At 60.8% G+C, this 27,067-nt stretch overlaps 2 protein-coding genes across 5 annotated transcripts in view; one reads left to right on the top strand and one right to left on the bottom strand.

Moving 5' to 3' along the window:
- Positions 1-1,766, top strand: part of PIAS4 (protein inhibitor of activated STAT 4) — a 29,630-nt gene extending 27,864 nt beyond the window's left edge. Inside the window, exon 11 of the mRNA XM_077121141.1 lies at positions 24-1,766. Coding sequence (XP_076977256.1) covers positions 24-292 — 269 coding nt within the window. The 3' untranslated portion in view covers positions 293-1,766. The remainder of the gene's footprint in view (positions 1-23) is intronic.
- Positions 1,767-6,908: 5,142 nt separating this feature from the next.
- On the bottom strand, positions 6,909-26,240 carry ZBTB7A (zinc finger and BTB domain containing 7A). Of its 4 annotated transcripts, none has more exons than XM_077121138.1 (3): positions 26,044-26,240; positions 14,043-15,334; positions 6,909-8,707 (listed from the first exon to the last, which is right to left on the bottom strand). In XM_077121138.1, exons 2-3 carry the CDS (start codon positions 15,317-15,319, stop codon positions 8,188-8,190), a joined length of 1,797 nt encoding a protein of 598 aa, XP_076977253.1. In that variant the 5' UTR covers positions 15,320-15,334; positions 26,044-26,240; the 3' UTR covers positions 6,909-8,187. The 4 variants fall into 4 exon arrangements, with proteins under 4 accessions (XP_076977253.1, XP_076977254.1, XP_076977252.1 ...); XM_077121139.1 differs by lacking the exon at positions 26,044-26,240 and adding an exon at positions 24,504-24,563; XM_077121137.1 differs by lacking the exon at positions 26,044-26,240 and adding an exon at positions 23,241-23,329.
- Positions 26,241-27,067: the final 827 nt, after the last annotated feature.

The following is a 27,067-nucleotide window of genomic DNA, read 5'->3' as shown; positions in this document are numbered from 1 at the left end:
CGGCACCCATGTGTCGCCTGCAGGCACCTCGGACACTAATGGGCTCCTCGCCAGCCCCAGCATCAATGGTGGCAGCAGCAGCGCAGTGGGTGGCCCTGTCAGCGGCCTCAGCACGGTCAGCAGCGTGGAGAACGGGAAGCCGGGTGCAGACGTGGTGGACCTCACGCTGGACAGCTCGTCGTCCTCAGAGGAGGAGGAGGAGGAGGAAGAGGAGGAAGAGGATGAAGATGAGGACGGCCCCCGGCCAAAGCGCCGCTGCCCCTTCCAGAAGGGGCTGGTGTCGGCCTGCTGACCGCACGTCGCCACCGGACACGCGACTTCGTGGTGCTCAGCGTGGGGGGCGCAGGCGGCCTCGGGCTCGCGGGGAGGAGTGGTTTCTCTTTTCTGTTCCTTGTTGTTCATTTTGTTTTTCCACCCCTTACCCCGGCTCCCAGCACCTGTTCCTCTGGACACTCCTATCGGAGGATTAAAGAAGTAAGATGACAAAGCAAAACAAAACAAAAAAAAGTTGAAAAAAAAAAGGAAAAAGGAAGAAAGAAAGAAAAAAAAAACCGAAACACAAAAACCGAACTCTCACCAACGAGGCGAACCACCCGCGGCGCTGCTTCCCCTGCCATCTGGCTAGGGGCGGGCAGGACCCAGAAGCTGTGCCCTCCTGCCCGGCCGCCGCCGCCACCGCCTCTGCCTCCAAAACCGCTTCTGATGACATTCCAGCTGGGGTGGTGGGGACCCGGAGCGGGCTGGCATGGATGACAACCACGTTGTCTGCAGTCATCTGTCCCTTTGTTTTTTTCCTTCTGCAAATGTGTCCTCTTGCCCGGAGCCCCCCCAAGTGCGCCGAGCAGCGAGCCGTTTTAGCCAAGAAGCCATGGGGAGGGGGTTTGGGGGTGGGGGGCGGAGGGGACTGGGGAGGGCGTGGCCACAGATGCGTTGTATTTTTCGAAAGTGCAATAACTTGGTATCCTGAAGGCCTGGTGTGGCGCGTGGGGGGGTTTCAGTTTTTTAGCCAGCTACCTCGGTAAATCCAATTCAGGTTAACTTCCCTCGGAACAGGGCGGATGCTCGCTGCCCGCTCCGCCAGCCCCTCCCGGAGGCGGCCACCTCCCAGCCCCGGGGGCCAGCAGGGGCTCCCGCCTCTCCATTTGGGTTGGCTCGTTTTTCGTTCTCGCTCTTGGGTTTTCAGACGGGTACAAGGTTTGCCCGGCGCCCCCTCACCTGGGAGCCGTGCTCTCGTCTTCCAACGGGACCTGGTGGGACTGCCCTCTGGCTCGCGGCACCAAACCAGCCTGGCCCCTCTGCCCTCCCCATCCCATGACCTCTTTGTCTCAGGGGCCCACAGCCACAGGAAGGCCCCTACGCCTGCCTCCAGGACCCCCTGCCCAGCACCCTCCTGCCCCAAGGAGGCCCCAGGGTGGTGAGGACAGGACCTGGCTTCACTGGGACTCCAGACCACCTCTGCCTGCCCTTTCATCTTGTTTTGCTTTTTCTCTTCAGTGACCCCAGAATAATTTTTCTTTGTATCCACAGAACTCTCCTAGTCAGGAAGCAATATCATTTCAGGTTTCAAGAAGAAAGGGAAACAAGATCTGGTAGAGGGCAAATTCAGTTTCACTGTATAAAAGCGGTTGCGCAGCTCGGCCCCCTCCGGCTGCCAGTGGCTGTGCTGACAGCCGTGGGCCGCAGTTTTCTAATATTTGTATTCTAATTTAATTGTTTTTTAAAAATGCAAATAAAAACGGTCAAGGCGAAGCCACTGCACCACCCTGCTTTTCTGTCCATGCCTTTTTTTGTTCTAAAGCGTAGGGTTTTCCTGCTGCGCAGCTTGTGGATGTAGGTGTCCTCCCCTCTGCTCCATGAAGTTCAGGGTTCAAAATGTGATGCATTTTGCCAAAGGAGAAAGATTTTACTTCTGACTGCCCAGAGTTTTTCTGCTGGGCTCGGGAGGGTTTGGGCCAGCCGACTTCAGTATTGTCCCTGCTTGCCCGGCAGAGTAGCCAAGCCATGCTGAAAAGTGAAATGATGCTCAGTGTCACTAGTCACTAGGGAAATGCAAGGCAAAGCCTCAGATCTGGCTGCTCCCCCATGGGAATGGCTAACTAGAACAAACAATAGGGGGGGGGGGGGGTTCGGATCCTCATGCCTTGCAGGCAGGAATGTAAAATGGTGCAGCCTCTGGAAAACAGTCTGGTGGTTTCTCAAAAGGTTCAACATACAACCTGGCAATCTTGTTCCTAGGGATCTATCCAAGAGAAATGAAAACATATGCACATAATGAGCTGCGTGTGCATGTGATTGACAAATAGCCAAAAAGGGGAAACAACCCAAATGCCCAGCAATAAAAGAATGGAGAAACAAAATGTTTCTAACCACGTGGTGGAATATTATACAGCCGTGAAAAAGGAATGAAGCGTTGATACAGGTGACATGGATGGGCCCTGACAACATCCAGTTGAGTGGAAAGGAGCCTGACACAAGGCCACCTGTCATGTGAGTCCATTGATAGGTGTCCAGAACGGTTTGGACCATGGAAACAGGAAGTGGGTTCAGGGCTGCCAGAGCCGGAGAGGAAGGGTCCAGGGAATGACAGCTAATGGGGACACCCAGGTCTCTCTTGGGGAAGATAAAAATGTTCTGGAATTAGAAGTCATAGTTAAAACGGCCTTTGTGAATAAACCAGAACCCACTGGGCTGCGCTCTAATGGAGTGAAAGATGTCTCAGAAACTGAGCATCCCTCTGTCAGGATGCTGGGCACCCACGAGCTAGGTGGCTGCCGAACCTACTTCCTTTCCCATTTCTGGATTCAGAGCCGCCACCCCCCATAACTCGGGTTCTGGACATAGTATGGTCTCCCGCTGACCTCTGAGGGGGGGTGGGGGCGGTGCCCAGGACAGTGATTAGCTGTAGAGAACACGCCGAGGATACAAGATCCAGGTTCGGGCCCTGTGAGTGCATCTGGCCCACCCAGCATGCGACCTCAGGCAGGCAAGTGACTTGCTCTCTGCTCCATCATGGCCACTGGGGATAAGGACTCCCAGAGGCTCACCCCCATGTCCCTAACCAAGCTGTGGGCCTGGTGGGTAAGGGCTGAGTGGAGCCCCACCAATTCCCCAGGTCTGCCACAAGAGCCCAGTACACAGAAAAGGGAAACTGAGGCTCCGAGTGGACCTAGCTCCCCCAGGAGCAGGATGGCCGCAGGAACTGGGCCCATGAACTGGGTGTGGCAGGGGCCCAGGAGGGAGAAAAGGGGCTGTGTTAGGGAACCTCAGCCCAGAGGCCCATGGCTCCCCTCCCCATAGTGTGGCTGGACGGGGAGGGGGGAGTAGCTCCTTGGGGGCTTCGTGGGGCACCCACGGGAGGTGTATGGAGCCAAAGCTGGGGCGCCAGCCTGACCTCGATGACAACCTGCCCGGCTGGTTTGCCCACCCTCCCCCTCCTGGTGCCATAGCTTGCACCTGCTCCAGCGGGACCTCCAGGCCTGGGACAGAGGCAGCCCCCGGCTACCTGGACTCATTGCCCCTGCCTTCCCCAAGCCACCGAGGGGCCCCAGGGAGACGGGGCAGCAGGGTGGGAGGCTAGGTTCAGGGTTTTCTCATGGGCACCCAAGTACAGCCCACCCTGGGCCCCAAGGTGTCGGGACCCCCAAGTCATGCCGAGGACGGGCTCAAGCCCTGGGGACCGGGCAGTCAGGGACGGAAGGGGACCCAGCTCCCCAAAACCCCCCATCCTGCTCCCCGGCATCCCCCCCCCCCCAGCAAAACACAAACAACATCGAAATCAGGCAAGTGAGGCGGCCACGGTCGTAACAGGCTGCGTTTAGTGGTTTTATGTACAAGAAAAATGATTTTTTTTTTCCGGTTTTTCATCATCATTTGTCTCTTTTTGTTTTTGTTTTATTACTTTTAAAGCTTCCCCCCACCCCCAAAAAGTGCATTTTTGTCCATTTATTTATTGTTTTTCATCTCCCACACTTTTATAAAGACTCTCAAATACAGTCCATGGAATGTCTCCTCTGTGCTGTGTGCTCGTGGGCACTGGCCCCGTCCCCCCAAAGTCCAAGGCACCTCGTGTCCGGCCCCGGCCGTGGGACGGGGTCTCCCCAGCCCCCTCCATCTCCTGGCCCTCCCCCCCACCCCCCATGTACATCTATATATTTAGTGCGAGCTAGTCTTAACTCTGAGGTGTGGCTCCTGGGGTGCTGACCACCCCCAGGCTCCTGACCCGTCCTTTGCCAGCCACTCCCCACCCACCCCCACCTCCGGGAAGGCTGCTTCCTCAGCTTAAATAACTTTTTTAAAATAAAACTGCAAATATAAATATCTTTCTTTCTCAAAAAATAGGACTTTTGCTTCTCTTATTTTATTTTTATTTTTTTCGTTTTTTTTTTTCTTCTTTTTTTTTCTCCCGTTTTTTATTTTTTTTCCTTTCAGCCTTGTAGGAGTTCTTGGGCTCCTACAATCCCTGCTGCCTCGACTAGCTCAGTCCTGGGGGTTCCCCGGCACCTGCCTCTGGGCAACACGGCTGCTCCCGCCCTGGAGTGGGGGGAGGGACTGGCTGAAGAGCGCAAAGCACCCCCCTGCCCCCCCTCCTCCGGGGAAGGCCCTGAAAGAAGCTGGGAACCTTCCTCCCCCCCCCAGGGAAGCAAGCAGAGGAACAGATATGTATGAACAGGGTTACAAGACTCCACGGTGGCCCTTCCGGGGTCCCCTGGCAAGACCCACGAGGGGGGCAGGCTTTGGTGTCACCCGCTCAAGCCCAGCTGGCCACAGGCCTCATCCGTGCCAGGCCTGGTCCAGCAGTTTACATTCACTGGGGTTTTTTTTTTTTTTTTTTTTTTTAATTTTTTGCACCCCCCCCCCCATCTCAAAAGGCAATGGGGTGGGGGTAGCTGGGGAAGGACAAGCAGCATCTACCTACAGCAAGGGTGCCGCGCTCACTCTCTCCCAGGCCCCTCAGGCTGGCGACGGCCACAGGTGAGGGCTCCCTGGCCCCTCTCCACCAGGGACAACCCCTCCAACCCGAAGCCCCCACCTGAGGCCCCCCCGGGCCTGGCCCTCACTCCTGCTCTCACACGCGCGCACCGTCCACGCAACCTCACGCTGATGGAAACAACAATTTCACTTGTTTTTCTTTTTTCTTTTTTTTTTGTACCAGGCAGTTAAAAAAAAAAACACAAAAAAAACCCCAAACAACCAAACAAAAAAGCTTTAGCTGTGTCCTTTCTGAGTCAGCACGACCCTCCTCAAATTAATTTTTTGTTTGTTTTCCTGAAAAGCGAGAATTCAGCAGTATCTTTGGCAACACTTCATCACGACCTTAATTTAAAGAACAAAAATAAAATTGATCCGCGTCTATATACAGTATGTGAGGGTGTGAGGAGGGGGGTGCTGGGGGGGGGTCCCGGCTCTGGGCCCATGCAGACACTGCGGACGGCAGCAGGAAGATTAAGGCAGAACTGGGGGGGGATGGGCAGGGCTGGGGCTGGTGGAAGCTGAGCTCAGGAACTGGGGGTGGGGTGGGGTGCAGGGGTCTAGTGCAATTCCCGAGGAGGAGGTTGGTGTTACAAAGTGTTGCCTGGTTGGTTCCGGAACCCCAAGTCCGCTTGCCTCCCCCCGCCAGCACCCCCCCCTCCTGCCACCCCCCACTGGCTAGGACAACATCTGTGATTTTTCAATTGGTTTTATTGCGAGGGGGCCTTGGGCAGCACCTGGCCAGATGCTTCCAAATCACCTTGCCCCGCGGCCTGCAGGTGTGGCCCATAGGGGTGGGGTGGGGGTATCCTGAGACATCTCGGGTGGGGGTGGGGAGGGTTGGGTGCTGACAGCTAGGGCGTCAGGAAGAGAAAGATATCCTACAGAAACGGCGGTGGAAGTTGCCTTCTTATAAAGCTTCCCTTTAAATAAATGAAATGGAAAAAAAAAGAAAAAAAGACGAGACCACGTGTTTGTCACAGCAGGCACCAGGAAGAGGGACCAGTGGCCGGGGGTCAGGAGCAAAGACCCCACCACCACCATCACCCCCGGCTTTGCATATGCAGGAGGGAGTCCGGGGTGGCCCCCCCCCCCCCCCCCCCGGCATCTGGAAACATGGTTTCCCCCCACCAACCCGGGTCCCAGTCCGTGGCCTATGGCCCGGTCAATGCCGGGTCCTTTGGGAACCAGAGGTTGGGGGGGGGGGGAGACAGGCCCCAGCCCCCCAGATTACAGTCAGTGCCTTTTGAGTAAAAAGAGGGGTGCCTGGGTTGGAAGGGGGGTGTTGGTTGTAAGGCCCTGGAGGTGGGGCTCAGTGGGGGAGGGGGAGGCCCATTGGTGGGCAAGAGGGGGGAGAGGGGAGGACAGAGGGCGGAGGGGGGGAGCGGATGGGATCGCTCTGGCTGGTTGGAAGGCCAGCCCCCTCTCAGGCCCATCCCTGAGCAAGGGAGTAAGTTAAGGGGGTTCCCCACAACCCAGAGACGGTTCACAGGCCATGGGACATCTCTCCAAGGAGGAGGGAGCCAAAGAGACAATGACAAAAGAAAAGAAAAAAAAAGAAAGAAAGAGCAGAATTGGGGGAGGGCAGGGAGGACAGCCAAAAAAAAAAAAAACAAAAAAAGAAACACCCCACAGCCCTGCCTTCAAGGGTGAAGTACAGATAATCCAAGACGACTTTCCGGGCCCTACCTGGCCTGGGACCCCTCACCTCCGGGAACACAAGTGGATTCTACGTTTGTGGTGGGTTTTTTTTTTTTTATTATTTTGTACAAAAATAAATTGACTTTTAGGAATTTTCTTTTGCTCTCTCTCTCTCTTTCGCTCGCTCTCTCGCTCTCTCTTGTATTTTTTTGTCTTTTCAACTTTTCATAGAAGTTGGTTGCGACTTGTAAACATGTTTTTAAATTAAGAATTAAGATAAAGTGTAGTACCCGTTCTGCTACAAAGTGCCAAGACGTCAAATGTGGTTGGTTGTCTTTTTTTTTTTTCCTTTCATTTTGTAAAATCTGGTTTTTATTGCTTTTGTGACATTGGAACTTTGGACCCTCTCTCTCTCTCTCTCTCTCTCCCCCATCGGTCCTGCGGCCCCTGCACCCTCCCTGCCATAGCTGGGACCCTGGCTTCCCTCTACCCTCAACTGCACTCCCCCCCACCCCACTGCTACCTGCTCCTCTGAGGAAAAGTATATTATATATATATATCTATATATATCTATATATAAATTTTGTTTTTCAGGAGGAAAAGGGGGGGATCTAAAAAGTGCTTTAAAAAATGGGGAGTGGGTTAAGAGGGAGAGGGGGGAAAAGAAAAGTTTTCAATCTCCAAAAGTCTCGTGGGGGTCCCCAGGAGGTCTGGGTTAGGGGGAGGGGGTGCAGGTTGTTGGGGGGGCGAGGAGGGGGCCCACCGTGGAGGCTGCCACCCAGGGGATCCCACCGGGGATTTAAGTGCCGTGAACCAAGGCAGCGGGAGCCCCTGGGAGGCAGTCTGGGGTGTCCCCATCCCCTCCCAGCCCCCCTGTCACCTCCCCAGACTTGTCCCCTTTCTCCACGCCTGGAAATAAATAGATTTGCGTCTCAGGAAGGGAGGCCCCAGGCAGGACTGGGGAAGCTGGGGAGCTCTTCCGGGAGATGGAGAGGGGAGACCCCCCCCTTGTAAGTGCCCTGAGGAAGGAGGGTGGGGGGGGGTCGGGGACCGGGACATTTTTAACGTCCGCTCACAGCGGACAGAGCTCATTTAGGGTCTTGTCGGAAAGACTCATAGAAACCTGCGACAGGAGAAGAGAAGCCCACCCCGTCCCCAGCACTCCCCCCACCACGCCCGCCCCCACCCAGCCCGGAGCCTCGGGGGTCCTTGCGTCCTGTCCCCAAACCCCAGACCGAGCCCAAAACCCAGCGAGTGGGCGAGGGGGGGCGGGAGGGCGAGGATCCCTGGGGAGGGAGAAGACATGGCAAAGGGGGGGAGAAACCTAAGAAAAGCCACTACCCTAAGCCTCTAGGACACTTCATATATATATATCTGTATATATATATATATAGATATATAGATATCTGTATATAGATAGATTTTCTTTTTTTGTGTGGTTTTGGGGAGGGGGGGCGGTTGGGGACTCGCGCGTGGGCGCGCCATCTCGCTCTCTCGCTCGGGTTTCGGGGTGCTCCTTTTTTGTCGTTTTTTGTTTTTTTGTGTTTTTTTTTGTTTGTTTTTTTCTGTTTTTGGTTTCTAGGCGAGTCCGGGTGCGAAGTTACCGTCAGTGGCACCGCCGCCACCACTGCTGCCGCCGGCGCCGCCCGCTACATTCAACCGGCCCGGGGCCTCGGGGCCCGCCGCCGCCGCCTCCTCCTCCTCCTCCTCGTCCTCGTCCTTAAAGTGCTTCTCCTGGCCGTTGCGCCGGGCGTCGGGCGAGCCGGGCGGGCCGGCGGGGGCGCCGGGCGGGCCGGCGGGGGTCCCCGGGGCAGGGTCGGGCCCGCCGCCCCCGCCGAGCCCCCCGCCCCGGACGCGGGGCTTGCGGCCGCGGCGCGAGGGCACGCCATTGCAGCCGTCCTTCTTGAGGTGTCTGTGCAGGTGGTCGGAGCGCACGAAAGTCTTGCAGCAGCTGTCGCACTGGTAGGGGCGCAGGCCCGTGTGCACGCGCATGTGGTTCTTCAGGTCGTAGTTGTGCGCGAAGGCCGCCCCGCACTGCTGGCACTGGTACGGCTTCTCGCCCGTGTGCTTCCGCATGTGCACCTTCAGCTTGTCCTGCCTGGGGAGGGGGGAGGGGGAGGAGTGGGGGGGGGGAGGGGAGGGGGGGGGAACGTCAGCAGGCGGGCAAGGGCGGGGGGCAGTGGTGGTGGTGGTGACTCTCCCGCCCCCCACAAGCCCCCACTATGCCCTGGGTGGAAGCAGCAACCCCCGCCAGCTCGCGGAACCTTCTGGAATTACTTCTCGTGGCACCCAGGGGCACCGGGCTAGAACTTCCCACGGTCCCCGGAGGGCCCCCTGGGCGGGGGGAGGTGAGAGGCCCAGTGGGGCGCAAACCCGGACAGATGCATGCAAACCCATGTCTGCAATGGGCTTTGGCTCAAAGGGACGTTACTGGAGGGGTGGAATGAGGGGTGGCCAACATTTTAAAAAAATGTAATTTTACATAAAAAAAAAAGATATTATCAGGACAGAAAAACATTTGAAAGACAGACTACACTGTATCAGTGAGGATGTTCTTGAAGTTGATAACCAGTTGCACTTAAGGTGTTTGCAGAAGTGAATGGCCTTGTTCTTAGGAAATGTACGCGGAAGTATTTTGAAGTATGAAGTGTTCAGAGAGCATAAGGTATACAGCCTACACTCAAAGGTTTAGAAAATGATGCACAGTGGAGGATGGATGGGTGATAGAATGAACAGGTAGATGGATGGATGGACAGCTGGGCAGATGGAAGGATGGGTGGATGGATGGTTGAACAGAAAGACAGACGGGAGGAGGGAAGGATGAGTGGATACAAGGATGGACAAGGATGGATGGATGGATGGATGGATGGATGGATGGACGGACAGATAGACAGATGTAATATGGCAAATAATAGCAGAATGGTAAAAGTTGGTGGGCTGCCTTTTTGCAGGGGCGAATGTTGGAGTTCTCCGTACGGGTTTTGTACTATTTTTACAACTGTCCCGTGAGCTTGAAATTTTTTCAAAAGAAAAACTTAACAACAACAAAAGCAAAGACTATATGGCACTAAAAAAATTGGGGATGGGGGGGGCGGGGGAGTGGCCCTTGGACCCAGCTCACTCTGTGGCCCTCGCGCAAGACAGCTGAGACCCTTGCAGCCCTTCTTTCCTTAGTCTGGAAGGAGGCAGGTAACAGAGCTCTCGCCTTGTGATTGAGCGCCTGCTGAATATTGGGCTCTGTTCCAGGTGCTGAAAGGACCGCAGAGAACAAGATAGGCAAATATTCCTACCCTGGTGGAACTGGCCCCCATCGGGGTGGGCTGTTTGGAGACTGACAGGGTGATCAACAGTCCCAGCTTGCCTGGGACAGTCTCGGTTTGTGCCCTGAAAAGTCCCAGGTTCCCAGGAAGCCCCTAAGTCCCAGGTAAAACCAAGCACAGGCTACCACAGGGCCTTGGTATGTGCTCTCTCTCTGCCTGAACATTCTTTCCCTACCATATCTTCACAATCAACACACTGGCCCAAATGTCACCTCCTCAGTGAGAACACCCCCCAGTACTTTGGGCTCAATCATCTGACACACCCATTTGTGTGGCATTTCCTTGTTTCACATCTGTGCTGGTTTGAAAGGAAGTATGCCCCCTAAGAAAAACCATGTTTTAATATAAATCTCATTTCTTAAAGGTAGAAAATCCCTATTCAATACTGTATATTTGAAACTGTAATGAGATCATCTCCCTGGTTGATGTGATTTAGTTAAGAATGGTTGTAAACTGGATTAGGGGATGACATGTCTCCACCCATTTGAGTGGGTCTTGATTAGTTTCTGAAGTCCTATAAAAGAGGAAACACTTTGGAGAATGAGAGATTCAGAGAGAGCAGAGAATGCTGCAGCACTACAAAGCAGAGAGCCCACCAGCCAGCGACCTTTGGAGATGAAGAAAGAAAATGCCTCCCGGGGAGCTTCATGAAACAGGAAGCCAGGAGACAAAGCTAGCAGATGACACCATATTCGCCATGTGCCCTTCCAGCCGAGAGAGAAGCCCTGACTGTGTTTGCCATGTGCCGTCTCACTTGAGAGAGAGACCCTGAACTTCATCAGCCTTCTTGAACCAAGGTATCTTTCCCTGGATGCCTTTGATTGGACATTTCTATAGACTTGTTTTAATTGGGACATTTTCTCAGCCTTAGAACTGTAAACTAGCAACTCATTAAATTCCCCTTTTTAAAAGCCATTCCGTTTCTGGTATATTGCATTCCAGCAGCTAGCAAACTAGAACAACATCTGTGCCCCCTCCCCCCACACTTGACTGTGAGCCCCAAGGCAGTGGTAACTGGGTGTGACTCAGTCAACTGTTGCCCCAAGGCCTGGGAAGTCACCCAGGGGTCTCCATGCCTGCTGGGGACAGGTGGGAGATTCAAAGGCCCCTCCTGGCCTGGTTCACTCTCACGGGGCCTGGGAGGGACAGCCACTGGCCACACGTGGTTTCCTGAGCCCTGGCAATGCAGCTGGTCTGAATGGAGCTGTCTGGAAAATGCAGAAGGCCCACTGGGTTTTGAAGGGTTAATTTATAAAAGGTCCCATAAAATAGCTTGCTAACAATTCTGCCTACTGATTACATGTTGAAATGATCAGTCTGGACCAACTGGGTTCCATTAGATATATGATTAACATGAATTTCACTTAATTCTTTTACTTCTGTTTAATATGCTTGGCAAAAGATTTTAAGTCACATAATATGAATCACATGATGTTTTGACTGAAAAGTGCTGGTCCATACTGATGGGGGCAGAATCCTGCCTGAAATCCACAAGGTAGGAGCTGCTGCCTTTTGTGTCCCACATCTAAGCCACACTAGGTCTCAACTAGACTGAAAGCTTCATCAGGACCAACTCCTATTCAACCTCCAAAGCCCTACTTCAAATGCCCTTCTGTTACCAGGAAGCCTTTCCCAAACCTGGGCTCCACTCTGGGCTCCTCCAATCCTAGCCCCATTCCCTCTGGAACAGTCCACAGACTTGGTGGCTCTGCTCACTCTACCTCCGTGGCTCTCTATCACCCTCAGGATCAAGGCCAAAAAACTGCTGCGCCTGACAACAGAGGCCCTTTACAACCTGACCCCAGCCACACTCTCCAGCCTTGTTGCCCCTGCAGGAGCCATAGAACTCAGGCTGTGATGAAATCGCCCCCTGGTTGGGCCAGGGCAGCAACCAGCCTCCAGGCCTTCCCTCCCTGTCAACCTCCTGCAAAGCCTCCTCAGCTTAGAGAGGCTCAGAGAGGAGAAGTGCCTGCCTCGGAGTTGCACAGCAGGTTGGGGGCAGCACCAAGGTGGGGTGGGGGTGGAGGCAGCCCCATTTCATCACCCCAAGCCTCACAACCCCGACCGCCACTGGCCTCGCTTACTCAACGCCCCAGTGTGACTCAGAGGGGCCCCCGGGCCAGGAGGAAGGGGGTGGCGGCTGGGGCCCAAGGTGGGGGGTGAAGAGGGGCCCAAGTGGGTGTGTGGAGGGGATGAGGCCTTGCCAAGTGCTTCTTTGTGCCTCAGTTTCCCTCCTTGCCAAACAGGATCGTCCCCAAATTGGGGGTGAGGTGCAAAGAGGACTCCTAACTCAAAAGTGCAACTGAGCTCTAGCTTGGGGAGGCCAGGTGGCCTGGGAGCAGGTAGGGGTGGGCTCCCTCTCTGCCTGGGCTCCCCCCCCTGCACTTTGGCTCAGCATGTCCTCTCTTTAGACCCTACTCTTGCACCCTGGCTAGCTGCCCTCCAGCAACCTCAGGACCCCCACCTGGAGTGGGGAGGGAGCCCCCAAGTTCACTGTCGCCCCAATCTCCCTGGGGGCTGGGATGCCAACTAAGCTGCCTTCCTTCCATTCGGCGCCCTTTGCTCCTGCCTGGCCCTCCTGTACTCTGGAGTCCAGGGGTGCTGAGGAGGGGGTCAGCCCCAGTTCCTGTCCCCACTGCGGGGTGGGGCTGGGAAGCTGGGACAATGGCCTCTTTCTTTAGCCCGGGAGGGCGTGGCTGGGGGAACCCCGTGGCGGGTGGGGGGTAAGGGGTGATGCTGAGTCACCCAGCCTGGCCAGGCCCCTGCATGCCAGCCCCCGCCCCCACTGGTCTGGCCCGCCCTGGGCCCGCTAGGCCCAGCCAGCCACCTCCGGACTCTTAATGCTGAATTTTAAACTCCGCCCCCCAGCCCAGCCTCTGACTCCTCCCATCTCAGGACTTCCTTTCCTCACCACCCATGGGGATCCTGGGCCCCTTCTCCCTCCTCTGGCCTCACAATCCCCCAAGTTGCGCTGGCCTCAGGGCTTTTGCACTGGCTGTTCCCTCTGCCTGGAATGCCCTTCCCAGCATCTCCCCACAGCTCCTGGCCTTGCTCCTCCAGGTCTCGGCTCAAACATCACCACCTCAGCAAGGTCCCCTTGTAAAACAGCACCCCCAGCCCCAACATAACCCTGCTGCCTGAAGTTCCCCTTCTAGCACTTTCCTCCAACCGTATCATACATTCTATGCTTTTATCCTGTGTGTGGCCCGTGGCCCCCATAGCCAGCACATCAGCCCTGTGAGGGCAGAGATCTTGGTCTGTCTTTTCACTGTTACATCCCTAAAAAGGGCCAGGTACACAGTAGGTGCTCAATAAACACAGGCAGAATGAAGCAAATGACCCTGGCAAAACTTTAGCAGGCTCACCAGAGATTCGGAATTGACTCAGCAGCCAGAGCTCCCAGCATGCAACCCAAGGGGGCAGCAAGGAGGTGGGCAAAATTCAAGTGGCCCCTTTCCCCTTCCCTTCTGCCTCCTGTCAGTCAGATGTAAATGTAAAACAATTTTACATTTTTGTGTCATCTTGTGTTGCACCTGTGCTCTCCTGCACTGTAATGGCAGCTCTGAGGGTGGGGACTGGGGGGTTTTGTTCTCCACACCGCAGGGTGGGGAGTGCCCGAAAATGGAGGATCAATTCCACACCAGGAAAGTGTCTGCTTCTGCCCAAGGGAAGTGCAGGGAGGGGAGGGGATGGGTTGGAGGATGGGGCAAAGGGCCCTGGATGACCACACCCATGCCACCTAGCCACACCCTGTCCTTGTCCCTGGCCCTGCCACCTGCGGCACACTCCCACTATCACTCTCCTCCATGCCCCACCCCTCCAGCCTGGTCCCGCCCTCACGACGGCCCTGCCCCTTTCCTGGCCCAACTGAAAGCACCTGACCCAAGCCCTGTCCCTCCCCCTTGGCCCTGACCCCAGGGCACCAACCCTCTCCCCACCCCCGCATGCCCCGCCCACCCCCCTCCTGGCTCCGCCCCTGCAGCCTGGCCCCACCCCCACCCAAGCATACGCATCCACCCCTCCCTCCTGGTTGCGCCCTCACAGCGACGCCCAACCCTCTCAATGGCCCCGCCTCCGCGGTGGCGGCCCCACCCCCGGCCCCGCCCCACTCACCTGGTGAAGCGGACCTTGCAGATGTTGCACTCGTAGGGCTTCTCGCCCGTGTGCGTGCGGATGTGCCGCGGCAGTTTGCCGGCGCCCTGGATGACCTTCTCACAGATGGGGCACTTCTGGAAGGCCTTGGCCCGGATCTTCTTCTCCACCTTCTGCGACCAGGCCGGGTAGACCTCGCCGTCGTGGCCGCCGCTGAAGTACTTCAGGTAGTAGTCCATGACACCCTTGTCGTCGGCCCGCGATTCCTCATCGCTGTCCCCCGCCGCCGCGCCCGCCCGGCCCACCGACGACATCATCTGCTGCAGCAGCGTGCTGGCCGCCAGCCCGTCCACCTCGGGCCCGTCCCCGTCCCCGTCCTCGGCCGCCCCGGACAGGAAGCCCGGCGAGTCGCCCGGCTCCGGACCCGCGTCGGGCAGCGCCGTTGCCGCCTCTTCCTCGGCCCCCGCCCGGCCGTAGTGGCCGTTCTGCGTGGTGGCGGCGGCCGGCTGGGGTGGCGGCGGCCCTGGCGGCGGCGGGAAGAGGCCCCCGGCCTGGGAGTCGTCGCCGCGCTCGGCCCAGAGCCCCGGGTTGCTGTCGCCCTCGTCCCCGTCGGCCGCGGGGGGCCGCTCGCCGGGGGGGCCCGGCCCATAGAAGTCCAGGCCGTTGCAGTCACCCGCGGCCACGGCGGCCACGGCGGCCGCCACCGCCTCCTTGGTAGCATCCAGGTCGTCGTCGGGGGCGCCGAAGGCCGACCACGGGAAGCTGGCGGCGGCGGCGGGGGGCAGGCTGTTGATGGGGTTGCTCTGGAAGAACTCGAGGTACTCCTTGGCCCGCAGGAGGTTGCGCTGGTCGGTCTGGTCCACCAGGTCCAGCTGCCCCGCGTCGGCCGCTGCATCGGCCGCCAGGATCTGGCGGTCCAGCAGGTCGGCGCACACGTGGCTCACGGCCGGGATCTCCAGCAGGCGGGCGGCGCTGAGGATGTCGCTGACGTTGGCCGTGCTGACCGTCAGCGTGGCTGTGTAGGCGAAGTCCATGAGCGCTGTCAGGGCCTCGGCACTCACGAAGTCGATCTCGTAGACGTTCTGCTGGTCGACCGCGGCCCCCGACGTGAACAGCTTCTTGAAGTACTGGCTGCAGGCGGCCAGCACTGAGCGGTGCGTGGGGAACTCGCGGCCCTCCACCAGGATCACCACGTCGCACAGCAGGCCCTGCGTCCGCTGCTCGTTGAGCCCGCTCAGGATGTCGCTGCTGTGGTCTGGGAACGGGATCCCAATGGGGCCGTCCACACCGCCGGCCATCTTCCGCGCCGAGACCTGTAGGGGCGGGGCGGGGCGGGGGAGAAGGGGTAGGGGAGCAGGGCATCAGAGAGGGGTGACGGCGAGGGGGATCCTGTGCCTGCCACACCGACTGCCCGACCGGGGCTGGAACCCCTTGGAGAGCCACAGGTCTGCTGCCTCCCTCGCCCTTCTGCCTCGGTTTCCCCAGCGGTGCACTACGGCGCCGGGCGCGTGATCGACTAGGCCGGCCCCATCCCTCCTGTCGAAGGAGGTCTTTGAGATGTCCCCGGGGCACCCAGCGGGGGCTCAATAAATGTGCCCTGCAATGACGTGCTTTTCTTTATGTGTCCGGGTACCAGATTGGCCGTGGGGCACCTTCTCTCGGCGTCACGTCTGCAAAGCGCCTACTGCGCGCGAGGCTCATGGCCAGGGGACGCCGGTGCCCAGACTCCAACCTGGGACGCCTCAACCAGAGCCCATCCCCAGCCAACCCCTAGGCCTCCCGGGGCTCTGAGTCACAGGAAGGGGTGTGGGGGGACCTGTGAGTACAGGGCTGGCTCTGACGGGGTCAGTGTGGGTGGGCCTCAGTGGCGGCTTCCGGAATCACCCCCTGCCTGCCCCTGGAGCCCCCAGGATGCAGCCTGGCAGCAGTGCGGGTGGGGTGAAAGGCTGCAATTCAGGAAATCACAGTCTGAGGCCCCCTTCCCGCCCCAGCTGGCTGACATCCCCATGGAGGAGTGGGAGTCCGGGTGCGGGCTCCCGCCAGAGGTCTGCCCGTGGCCCTGTTCCACAGCCCCGGAGAAGGCCTGGGTGCTCTATGGTTCTCAGTCTCCCCATCTGTCAAATGGACAGAGGCTTCTGGGAGGGCCAGGTGCTGGCGGGGTGGGGCTGGGGACATGCTGTCCATCTGTCCCGCCCCCCTCTCCAGCTCCCCACCCCCCTCCTTTTTTTCCGCCTTCCCCTCGGCTGTGACTCATCCGCCCACTCGGGCACTTGTGCAACCCTCTGGCTCCCGTCCCCACCCCTCTGCCCTCTCCCAGGGGCCCCCAACAGCCCCAAGCCACCCAGCACAGCCCCAATTCCTGCATACCCGGCACGCAGTCCCCAGCCCCGGACAGTGTCCCTGGGGATAGGCCTGAGCTGGGCCACTGCGCACTCCCCCTACACCCCGCTCCAGCCAGGCGCTAACCCAGAGCCCTCTCCCTTTGCCTTGAGACCCTGTGGATGTACACAGCCGGCCAGCAAGGGGTACCCAGAGCTGGTCCAGACCCAAAGCCATGACCTGCCTATCCCATCCCAGGGCCAGGCTGGGAGGCTGACCCAGAGGGTGCTGGGTGGCCTGCTCGGGCACTACAGTTCCCAGGATGCCTCTCACCGTGGCGCCCCCCCACTGCCCCCCATCCCTGCCGCCTACTGCCCGTCCTCCTTCCCGCTGCCTCGGCCCCAGCACCAGCTGCTCAGCTCCCCCCTCCATTGCGCCAGCCTGCAGTGCAGTTGGGGGGGGGGAACTCAGATGTGGCTGCTGGGAAGGGGTGGGGGCAGAATTGGGGGGGGCCAAGGCACAGACTCGGGAGCCTTAGAGCTGCCCCTCTGGGTAGCTTCCACCCTCTGCTACCATCTGCCGTCTGGCCTCAGGGGTACGGGGGCAGATGGGGTGTTGGGTCAGACAGCCGGGTCCCTGCCCCTCCCCCTCCATTCCCCAGCACGACAGGGAAGCAATCTCTGACCAGGGCTACCAACACCCCAAGATGGCCACTCGGGTCCTGCAGGACGGCCACAGGTGAACCAGGTCCCCACAAGGCTCGGTCCCCAGGAGTGACTTGGGATGTCTCCTGGGACCCCCAGGGTGGGCCCTAAAACAGCGCAAGTGATCTGGGCATGGGTCTTCCCCAGCCATGCCGGTACGCGGGGGTCTACTCTCTCACCGGGCGGGGCCTCCCCTGGGGTCTCTACCCTCTTCTCTGCAGGGGACCAGGTCCAGGGAGGCCCCAGCCAAGGGAAGCCTCCATGACAGCCTTGTGATCCCCATTTTATAGATAAGGAAAACCAGAACCCAGAGAGGGTCAGCGTCCCAGCCAGGGACACACAGCACTGTTGGTACCCTGGAGCCAAGGTGGGGGGCTCTCCACCACCACCCCCACCCCCACCCCACCCCACCCTGGGAGCCGCTGCTGCCTCCCTCACGTGGTCTCTGCAAACGTGAATGGGCTCCACAGACTTCTGCTCCCCACCGCCCAGTAACACTGGCCACCTGCCAACCACACCCTGGCCGCCACCCCAACCCGGCCCTCCCCTCAGAAAACTGCAGACCCCCGAGTCTCCCTGGGGAAGAAATGGTGGAGCCCCTGGGGCTGTGCAGTCAATGGAGGGCCCAGCAACTGGAAGGGCCATTTGTTGAGCGCCTGCTGTGTACCCAGGCGTCTGGATATATGAGGAGGACCTCTGCCCCATGGAGGGGTTTCCTAAAGTGGCAGCTGAGCTGGGGACAGGTGCTCTATCCCCCAGGAAGTCCTGCACCTACATTCAATGCCAAGATCCCCAAGAGAGTGCAGGGGCCCAGGCCCACAAGCACCCTGAGCTCTCGCAGCTCCACCCCTACGCTCGCCTCTGTGGGATTTCCGGGTGCTGACTCGGCGGCAGAGGGGCAGGCCCCAGCAGGCCCCTCCTGGGCTGGAGGTGGGGCGCCCTCCTCCCCCTTGAGCCACTCCCAAGCCCCCTCCCCAGGCCCTACCCATGGCAGCGCACAGTAGGGACGCAGGAAGCAGCCAGATAAAGCAAAGTGCAGAGAACTGGGCCCTAGAAGGTCCACGCCCAACCCCACCCACCCGGCTGACAGGCACACCCAGTGCTGGGGTACTGGGTAGCTTGCCAGTCTTACCTCCCATCCAACCTAAGGTCACTTGCTATAGCTCCTTTCAAAAGCAACAAAACCTGGGCCTGCTGCAGTCCTCCCCTATTCCTAGAATGTTCGGGAGCCACAAAGGGGCCCCCTTGTTTTACCCTTGTCAGAGTCATGGGTTGTCCAGATGCAAGCTGGAAGCTCAGGCAGCTGCTGAGACAAGGCCACACGACACATAAGCAGCCGGCTGGGGACACCTGATGAGTTTGGGGGTTCCTGCCAGAGAAGGTATCACCCAGGAGGGCTCCCAGGAGGAAGCTGGCTCTGACACTCGAGTGCCATGGGAAAGATTCTGAGGCCACAGGCTGGGGCAGCGTGCAGAGAAGAGGGTAGAAGGAGGAAGGAGGCTGAGTCGCTGGCGAGAGGCGTGGGCCCCCCCAAGGTCACGGTAAGGGTTGGGACCGGGCCTCCTCCCACCCACTCCAGGCGAAGGAGGGCAGCTGGCAGAGAGTAGGGTGTATGGGGGGGGTGGGCAGGTAATTGCCACTCCACACCTTCCTGGGCGCAGGTTAATGAGGGGTTGAGGGTCCCCCACCCCCCACTTCATCAAGGGAAGAGAATGAAGAAGGAGGCAAAACAGACTTATCACACCTACTCAGTGCCAAGCAGGGTGGCCGGAGTTCAAATCCCGGCTCCTCCATTTCTGAGCTGCATGACCCAGGGCAAGAGGTAATGCTTCTCTGTGCCTTGGTTTCCTGGGGAGAGTGGGGGCAGGATGGTGGCAAGGAGGGGGCTCCTCCAGAGCTGGGGAGCGCGGCAAGCCTCACCTGAGCCCCTGCTATGTGACAGTATCGGCCCCCAAAAGCTCCTCCCACCCCTGGTGGAGTCCCTGCTTTCCGAACTTTGTTTTTTTGCTCGCCATTCCAGGAATCCAACTTTCTCCCCGACTACGAAGTGTCAAGGAAGTGAGTGGTGAGGGCCCAAGAAGGAAGCTGGGAAGCCATCATCTGGAGGGAGAAACCAGGTCCAGAGAGGGTGGGCGGTGGCCCAAGGTCACACAGCAAGCCTGGCACGCAGGTGCGGCTGCCAGAACCGCCGCCCGCCGGACTGTGTTGCAAGGTCCGTCCCAACGGGTTACCCCGCCCTGACCTGGTGCCAATCCCCGCCTAGCCCAGTCTCCAGGCCTAGGTTTCAAGGAGCAGGAACGTGGCGTCCTGATCGGGGGCTCGGGGGACACCAACGGCCCGGGGTGGCTGCCAGCTGCCAATCTGCCCCCACCCCCCGCCTCCCTCCAGACAAACAGGCCCTCGGCCATTTTCCGTGTCCATTTATTGCCCTAAATGGGGAGGGGCTTCCTGTTCGGGCCTTAAAGGGCCAGAAGCAGGAAGGCCGAGGGCCTAGTGGGAAGTGCGTGCGTGCGTGAGTGCATGCGTGGTTGGGGAGGGGCGGGGCTGAGGAGGCTGTGGGAGAGCCCATCTGATCCCCAACTCACAGCTGGGGGAGGCCCACTTTGTCCCCAAGCTCAGGGTACAGTCATGTCCAGCACCAAGACTTAAAGCCTGGCCCCGAGGAAGCCACAATGAAAGTGGAAGGAATGAGCTCTCCGTCCTCAGGGGTAAGCAAAGCAGGACTCCACAGAATCCTATCCCTGCCCAGCCTGCCCTGGGCTCAGGCTGTACTGTACCTGTTTATGCCCAATATCCATCAGGGTCCCCAGGCGAGCTCTGAGAACCCTCTGCCCCCTTTCCTCTGTCCCTCCCCGCGCCTGCTTGCCACCGGGTGGCACACCTGCATCATTCCAGCCTGAGAAGCCCAGATGAAGGAAGTAGCCCAGCTAGGAGGCCAGAAAGGCCTGTGCCCGCAGCACCCAGCCAGAGGCTCCCGGGAAATGCACGCTGACGGCAGGGTGGGACCAGGCCTTCTTTTCCAGTCAAACCAGAAATGCGTGGGTGGGGACGCCTGCACGGAGTGGCCATCCATGGCCTGCTGGGGGGACAGATGGAGGAGCTGGCCCTTTGGCCAGCCTTCCCCGAGGTGCCAGATTCTCCACAGGGTGCCTGCTGCGCCTTGGCGCTCCAAATTCAGAATTTGGGCCCCAAGGGCAGGGGTTGGAGGTGGCTACTCCTCGACTGAGCTGGGGGGCCCCGGTCTTGAAGGTCAAAGGGAGAGAGCATGTCACACACATTAAACCCACCAATCGTCACAGTTCTGGGTAATGGGCTCTGGAATCACTGTCCCAATGGACAGCTGAGAAAACAGGCTCAGAGAAGGGAGGCGATTTGCCCAGGGTCACACAGCAGAGGCAGGATTTGAACACAGGCTGCATAGCTGGGGTCTGCCCATCAGACCTGCCAGGTCACAGCCCCCCAGGTGCCAGCATCCTCCTACTCACGACACTTCAGAACCGCCTTCTGATCCCAAGGATAGAGGGTCCAGCAAGGGGGAAGGTTTAGCCAAGGACATGCAGGGGACCTGGGGCAGAGATGGGGTCCGGCTGACCTCTGGGAACATGGGGTGGGGGCCCTGATGCCAGGCCTAAAAACCCCACAACAACAGTTTCTGGGTGAAGCGCTGAGATGACAGATGGGGGCTGTGGGCAAGCTCCCCATTGTACGATGGGCAAACCAAGCTGGCAGACGGGAGGGCACCTCCCCAGGTGGCTCGCAGGTGGAGCCGAGGGCCGGGCTGGGATTGGACCACATTGGCCCCCACCCAAGCCTGTTCCTCTGGTCCCCGCTGCCCAGGGCTGCTACAGGAAGGTTTATGGTCTCAGGTGCCTGGAGCTCAAGGTGACAGGTGGGGTAGGGTGCTGACTCTCTGGTGGCCGGCAATGGCCCCCCCACCCCCACCCAGCCCAGCCCTCTGGCACAATTCTGGCTGGGCCCAGAGCTGACCCTGGAGCTCCCCCAGGAAAGCAAGAGAAGGCAGGCAGAGACCCCACAACAAGCCCATCTTCTAAACGGGGAAGCTTAAGCAGTGCCAAGAGGTTAAGGGGACTGCCCGACATCATGGAGCAGCAGGTCAGGGTTCGAATCCCTGGGGCAACTTCTTCCCTGGGCCAGTTCTCCTTCATAGGAGCTGCCCCTCCACCTCCATACTGGGAGTGAGAGTGAAAGTTACCTTCATTTTGCCAGGTCTAATGGGGTTATAAAACCCAGAGCCCTTATCCTTTCAGAGGGAAGAAGCGGGACTGTGACTACAGTCCTGAAGGAACAGAGAAAGGCTTTGTAGCCCATAAAGCGAGGCTGGCTGGCAGGAGGCCTGGGGCCACTGCTGTGTGACCTTGGGAGCCTTGTTGGCCCTCTCTGAGCCCCAAGGAGGCTTGGGTCAGCTGGCAGGGCTGGGCACAACGGGCAGATACTTGCCATGGAAGCCAGATTGCTGACCTCTGGCGCCTCTCTCGCAGACAGGTGGGCAGGTGCCGCCCTGCGCCCACGGCATAAAAACTTTGGACAGGTCCTGCCCAGGAGGCAGGACCACAGAGGTAAGACCCAGCTCCAGCCAAGTGACCTTGGACTGTGCACAACTTCCTTCTGGGCCTCAGTGTCCCTGTTCTGGGGCTAACTCTAGAGCCCCCTATGTTTCCACATTCACCTCCTGCCACCCTTCCAGGCCTCGGTTTCCCCCTCTGGCAACGCGGACTATACCACCTGCCAGGTCGAGCTCCGGATGAGAGCAAGGGCTACAAGGAAAAAAAAAAAGAAGCTCAGGACTTGCAAGTCCCCCAGGAACACACTCCAACAGGCCCAAGCTGGATGTGGCTTGTGCCTCAGTTTCCCTGCACAGAGGAAAGGCTGAGTCTGCTCACTGCAGCGGCCAGCTCCCAGGAGGGCCCTGCTTGGAGGTGCAGGGCTCCCAGCCCAGCCAGGGTGCTGACTGGTCGCCTCGCAGCCAATCAGAACTGAATAATACATGCCCCCCTAAAGTGACCCACGAATTAAAATTTCAGTGTCCCCGTTGGCTCCTCTTTCCTTCATCGGGCCTGCGAATCCCACAGCTCGTCTTCTCCAGCACCCAGCTCCTGCCCCCCCTTCTCCCCCAGGCTCGTCTCCACAGCAATGGCTGGCGGTAAACAGAGCCCCAAGCCCAGCGTGCTGGGGGGGGTGGGGGGGTGGAGTCGGGGAATGACCCCTTACTCGGAGCCCTTCAGACAAGGCCCCTATCCCAGTAGCCAGACGAGGGGGGACCCAGGGACTCTGTGAGACCTGTCCTAGACAAAGTGCCAATAGGAAGTGATCGCTGGTCATGGGGAGGGCCCCCCCACCCACTGGGGGAAAGCCACTCTCAGGGTAACGCCCTGGCGCTGTTGGGGAGGGGGTTGCTGACATGGAATCCCAGCCACCCTACCAGGCCGGCTCAGGCTCCCCGAGGCAGCTGGCAGGGTGGGGGGGAGAAAACCCAGCGGGCCTCCCGTGGGTGAGCCAGGTGGGCACCGCGGCGGCGGGGGCACTGACACCTCTCACTTCCGCCGGCTGCCCAGGCAGGGGGGGGTGGGGGAAGGAGTTGCCTGCCTCCCCCTGCCGCGCCACCAAACATTTCGCGGGCGCCCACCGATTGCCCGGGACTCGCTGGACAGCACCTAGCTGCTGCAGATCCCGGGGTCCCCCCCTAAAGAGACTCCTAGGAACCCGCACAGGCCTGTGCCCTAGGGGTGCACTGGCGCCCCGGCTCGGCTCAGCCCCCTGCCTGGTTCCCAGACCCGGGCTGGGGGAGGAGGGCCGGTTCTCAGGCCGGAGCGGGTAGGGAAGGGGAGGGAGAGAGGGAGCCGGATCCCACCAGCTCTCCCCCTCCTCTGCCCTGACTCTGGGTTCGCACGTGGTGGTGGCGTCAAGGGGAAGGGAGGGGGGGTGGTCCGGGCCAGAGGAGACGGGGTCACGCGCTTTGGGGGTGCGGGGCGGGGGCTGCCCTGCTCCCTGCGGTCCGGGAATGGGGCCGGTCGGCCGCGCGGGCAGGGCGAGGAGCCAAGCCGGTCCCCCCACCCAGGGCTGAGTCAGGCCCGGGCGGGGGAAGGAAGCGGCCCCCTCCCCCGCCCCGGCCGCAGCGCGCGGCCCCCGCCCCGGTCCGCGGGGCCCCCGCCGCGCCGCCCGCGCGGGGGGCTCCTACCTCCTTCTCGGGGCAGCGGCGAGGGGGCCCGGGGCCCCGGCGGCGGCGGTGGCGACGGCTGCGGCTGGGCTGGCTCCCTCCGAGGGGCCGGGAGGCGGCAGTAAGCCTGGCCCCGCGCCACCCCCCGCCGCCGGCGGCCAATCCCCACCCGGGCTGGGGGGAGGGCGATGCAAATTACCCCGGATCTGGGTCCGCCCGCCCGCCTCCCCCACGCCCCGGCCCGGCCTGCACTAGGCCGCGCATCCCCGGGCTCGCCTGCGCCGCGAGGCCGCCCGGGCCGCCGCCCTCCCGGGGAAACGCCGGGAGCGTGACCCCCCCACCAGCCCGGGGCGGGGGGCCGAGGGGCGGGGGGACTGGGGACGGTTACACAACCACGCGGGGAGGGGCCCCGGGGCGGGGAGGGGGCCGGCCCGCGGGCCGCGCAGCCGGAAGCCGGGGACCGCCACCGGCCCCCGGCGAGGGGAGCCCGGCTCCAGGCCCCACCCCCGCGCCGACCGAGCCCGCCCTCCTGCGCCGCGCCGCGCGATCGGCCCGCGCCCATTGGCTCACCGGCCCGCCGCTCAGCGCCCCTCCTCCGCCCCGCTCCTCCCCGCGGGCCGCGGAGGGCCGCTGGCGCAGCGCATCCTGGGACTTGGAGTCCGAGTCGCCTGCCACCTGCCAAGCGTCAGCGGTGGAAGGAACTACGAAGCCCAGAAGTCCCCGCGGTCCCGCCCGCCCACCCGGACACCCCACCCCTTCCCCCGCCTTTGCAAAGCCCCCCTCCCTGTTTTTTCAGCCCCCTCCCCCATGGAGCTCAATCCTGGCCAACTCCAACGTATGCACGCAGCACCAAATAGGCCCCCGGGGGGCGAGAGCGCCCCCCGCACCCGGCTGCAAACTTAGCACGCGACGCGCCCCTCTATGTCCCCACGCCGGCTCCCCCCACCTTCAATGCAGACCCGCTTCCCCTCCCCCGCTCCCAGCGCGCCTGGGAGCCCCGAAAAGCCATGCACCCGGGTGGGGGGGAGGGGGGCTGGCGCCCAAGCCCATTGCACTTCGCCCCCTTATCCCTGCCCTCCCGGGCGGCGCCCCCGCTCCGCGCTCGCGACCCGGGGCACCTCCAGCCTCCGGGCAGCTGCCAGCCACCCCCTCCTCTCAAACTTGGGGAACGTCCCCGGCGCCCCGTCTCTCCGCTGCCCGAACGGGCAGGGGTGGGCTCAGCGCCCCTGGCCTGTCCCCGCCCTGCAGCCGGACCTTGGGGGCCCGCGCTGGGCGCTGACTTACCTCGCGGGGCCGGGCCGGGGCCGGGGCCCGGAGTTGGGACTGGGCTCCTGGCCGCTCGCTCCGGGGTCCGCGGCGCTCGCTCTGGCGCCCCCCTCGCCCGCGCTCCCCTCGCCCGCGCTCCCTCGCTCCGGCGGCGGCGGCGTCACTGCCCCTACAGTAACTACAGTACAGCCAAAGCCCCGTATGATGCTCGCGACTCCCTTCCTGGTTTCTCCGAGGGCAAGAGGGGTCCTCCCTTGTCTTAAAGGTGCCGCAGCCGCCGGTTCCCCCCCCCGACGCCTAGCCCGCCCCCCCACCCCCACCCCGGCCTCGGAGGCTGGAACAGGCTCGGCAGGTCCCCTCTTGCCACGTCTCTGCCCTCCCGTGGGGCTTCTCCCGCTGCACCGGGGAGACCGGGCTGTTATTAGGTTTTGTCAAGTTGGGGGGGGGGTCCAGCCCGCCCCCGGCGCGCCCCCCCCTCCTCTGACCTCTCCGCCCCGCTCCGCGGCGCCGTGCCAGTTTGCCAGCTTATCTAGCTCCAGAGCTCCCCGGGGCGCGGGGGGAGTGGGCCCCCCGGGGTGGAGGGGGGGTGGGGGCCTCCAGATAAACAGGCCCCCAGCCTCTGCGGGGCGGGGGGGGGGCGGGGTGCTCGGGCTGTGCCCCCGACGCCTGGGGCGTGGCAGGATGGCAGCGGGGGCGGGGAGGGCTGTGCTCACCGCGCGGGCGCGCGCGGGCGTGGGTCGCGGCCACCCCAGCTGCAGGGTGGGGAAGGGGAGTGAGGGGGTGGGGGCTTGGGGAGAGGGGGGTTTGGGGGGGAGACCCCGGGCCTCCGTGGGCCCGGTCGGCGACAGGGGCCCGGGGCGATCTCCCCATGACGACCGGGCTTCGCTGCCCTCGTCCCTAAATGCCACTTGCCAACCTGTGCCCCCGCGATTATATAAAGGAGTCGCCTCCGCCCGCTGTGCCAGGGGCGTCGCGGGGCGAGGGGTTGGCGAGGGGCGGGGAGGGTGGTTGTTTTCCCGGCTCTCCGAGTTCCCCCACCCAACCGCGGGCCGCTGGGCGGGACGGCGACCCGGCTCCCGGACGCCTGGGTCCCGCGGGCCGCTCCCGCCAGGGTCTGCGTGGCCTGGGAGGGGCGGCGGTGGGGAGTGGGGAAGGCGGCGGCGCGGCCCAACTTTTTTGTTGCTGTTGTTGTTTTTTCTTTTCTTTTCCCTTTCCCCTGTCCATTTTCTCCCACTTCCTCCCCGGTCGTGGGAGAGGTCCGGCGGGGGACGGGGGAGGGGCAGGAGGGGACAAGCGGTGAGGACAGCCTGGTCCTTAGGCGCCCAGGGCAGAGGTGGCGGGAGCGATCAGCTCCTCGAGGGGTGGGGCTGGGGGTGGGGGTGGGGGGTGAGGGGGTGTGTGTGCGCTCCTGGCCTCAGTTTCCCCTTTCTCCCTTTTTAGGACGGAGAGGGCTTGGCCTCGCTTTAAGGCGGCAGATTAGTGTCCGGGATTCTGTTTACCTCCATCCAACATTGACTCCCGAGTCGTCGTTGTTGTTGTTTTCATTACTATTATTTACCTTTCTGCCTTACCGCCACGGGTGACAGCTACCGGGCCTGTCCTTCTCGCACTTCAAAGCTTCCCTCTTTTCGCCCCCCTGCGCGCTCGGGCTTCTCCGCACAAGATTTTAAACGCGCCTTTCAAGTCCCAAATGGGTTGAATTGACTTTTGTGACAATAATTCGGCTTCAAGGGGAAACTGGGGAGGCCCCGAGAGGGGAAGTGACAAGCCCCAGGACTTGCCGCCTGAAACCAGCGCCGGGTGGGTCGGGAAGGGCCTCGGGGGTGGGGCCGCCTGAGACTTTGCTCTAAGGACCCTGTCCCGGTGGCTCCCAGCGCTTCTTCCGTAAACCACCCGCCAGCAGCCTTGGGAACAGGAGGCCAAAGAGAAGCCGGATTCTGGGGTCCGACCGCGGAGCTTCGATTCCCGCGGATAATTCGAGGCTCAAGCCTTAACCCCCAGTGGTCTGGCTTCATGGGGGGCTGTCACTTTCCTCTTCGCCCGCTTCCCGCCAGAGTGGGGTGGGGGGTGGGGTGGGGACGACTCAGTTTCCCCTCCCTCACCCCTCCCCAGCCTCAGGTATCCCCGCAGGAGAGGATCTAAAGCCAGGTTCCCTGACCTGCCCCAAGAATTCATTTGCAATCAGCAGCCTCTTAATCTCATCTCCATCACGTCCTGCGAAGCAGGGGTGAGGATGCCTAGATTACACTTCAGGAAACTGAGGCCCGGGACAAAAAAACAGTGAGCAAGGAGGTCAAGTCCAGCCAGAGGGGATGGGGAATGAGTAAAGGGTCCTTCGGGAAATTTCCCGGTCCCGTGCCATCCCTATCCCTGTAATCAAAACAGAAAGAAGGGCGAAAAGCTTTGTCCTGTCCCTCCCCAACCTCACTCCTTCCTCCCTCCTTCTCTCCCCCCCCCAAAAAAAAACGTCCAAGGAGATACTATTTTAAAACCCAATAAAGTATAAAAGATTGAGTTGCTGTGTGACCTTTGGCAGGTTACTTAATGTGGCTGATCTTCAGAAGCCTTTGGAGAGAATCATA

This window comes from Tamandua tetradactyla, chromosome 11 (genome assembly GCF_023851605.1).
Source record: "Tamandua tetradactyla isolate mTamTet1 chromosome 11, mTamTet1.pri, whole genome shotgun sequence".
In the NCBI taxonomy this organism is placed as follows: domain Eukaryota; kingdom Metazoa; phylum Chordata; class Mammalia; order Pilosa; family Myrmecophagidae; genus Tamandua; species Tamandua tetradactyla.
The sequence above is the reverse complement of the archived record's forward strand: the minus strand, read 5'-3'. Positions and strand labels throughout refer to the sequence as shown.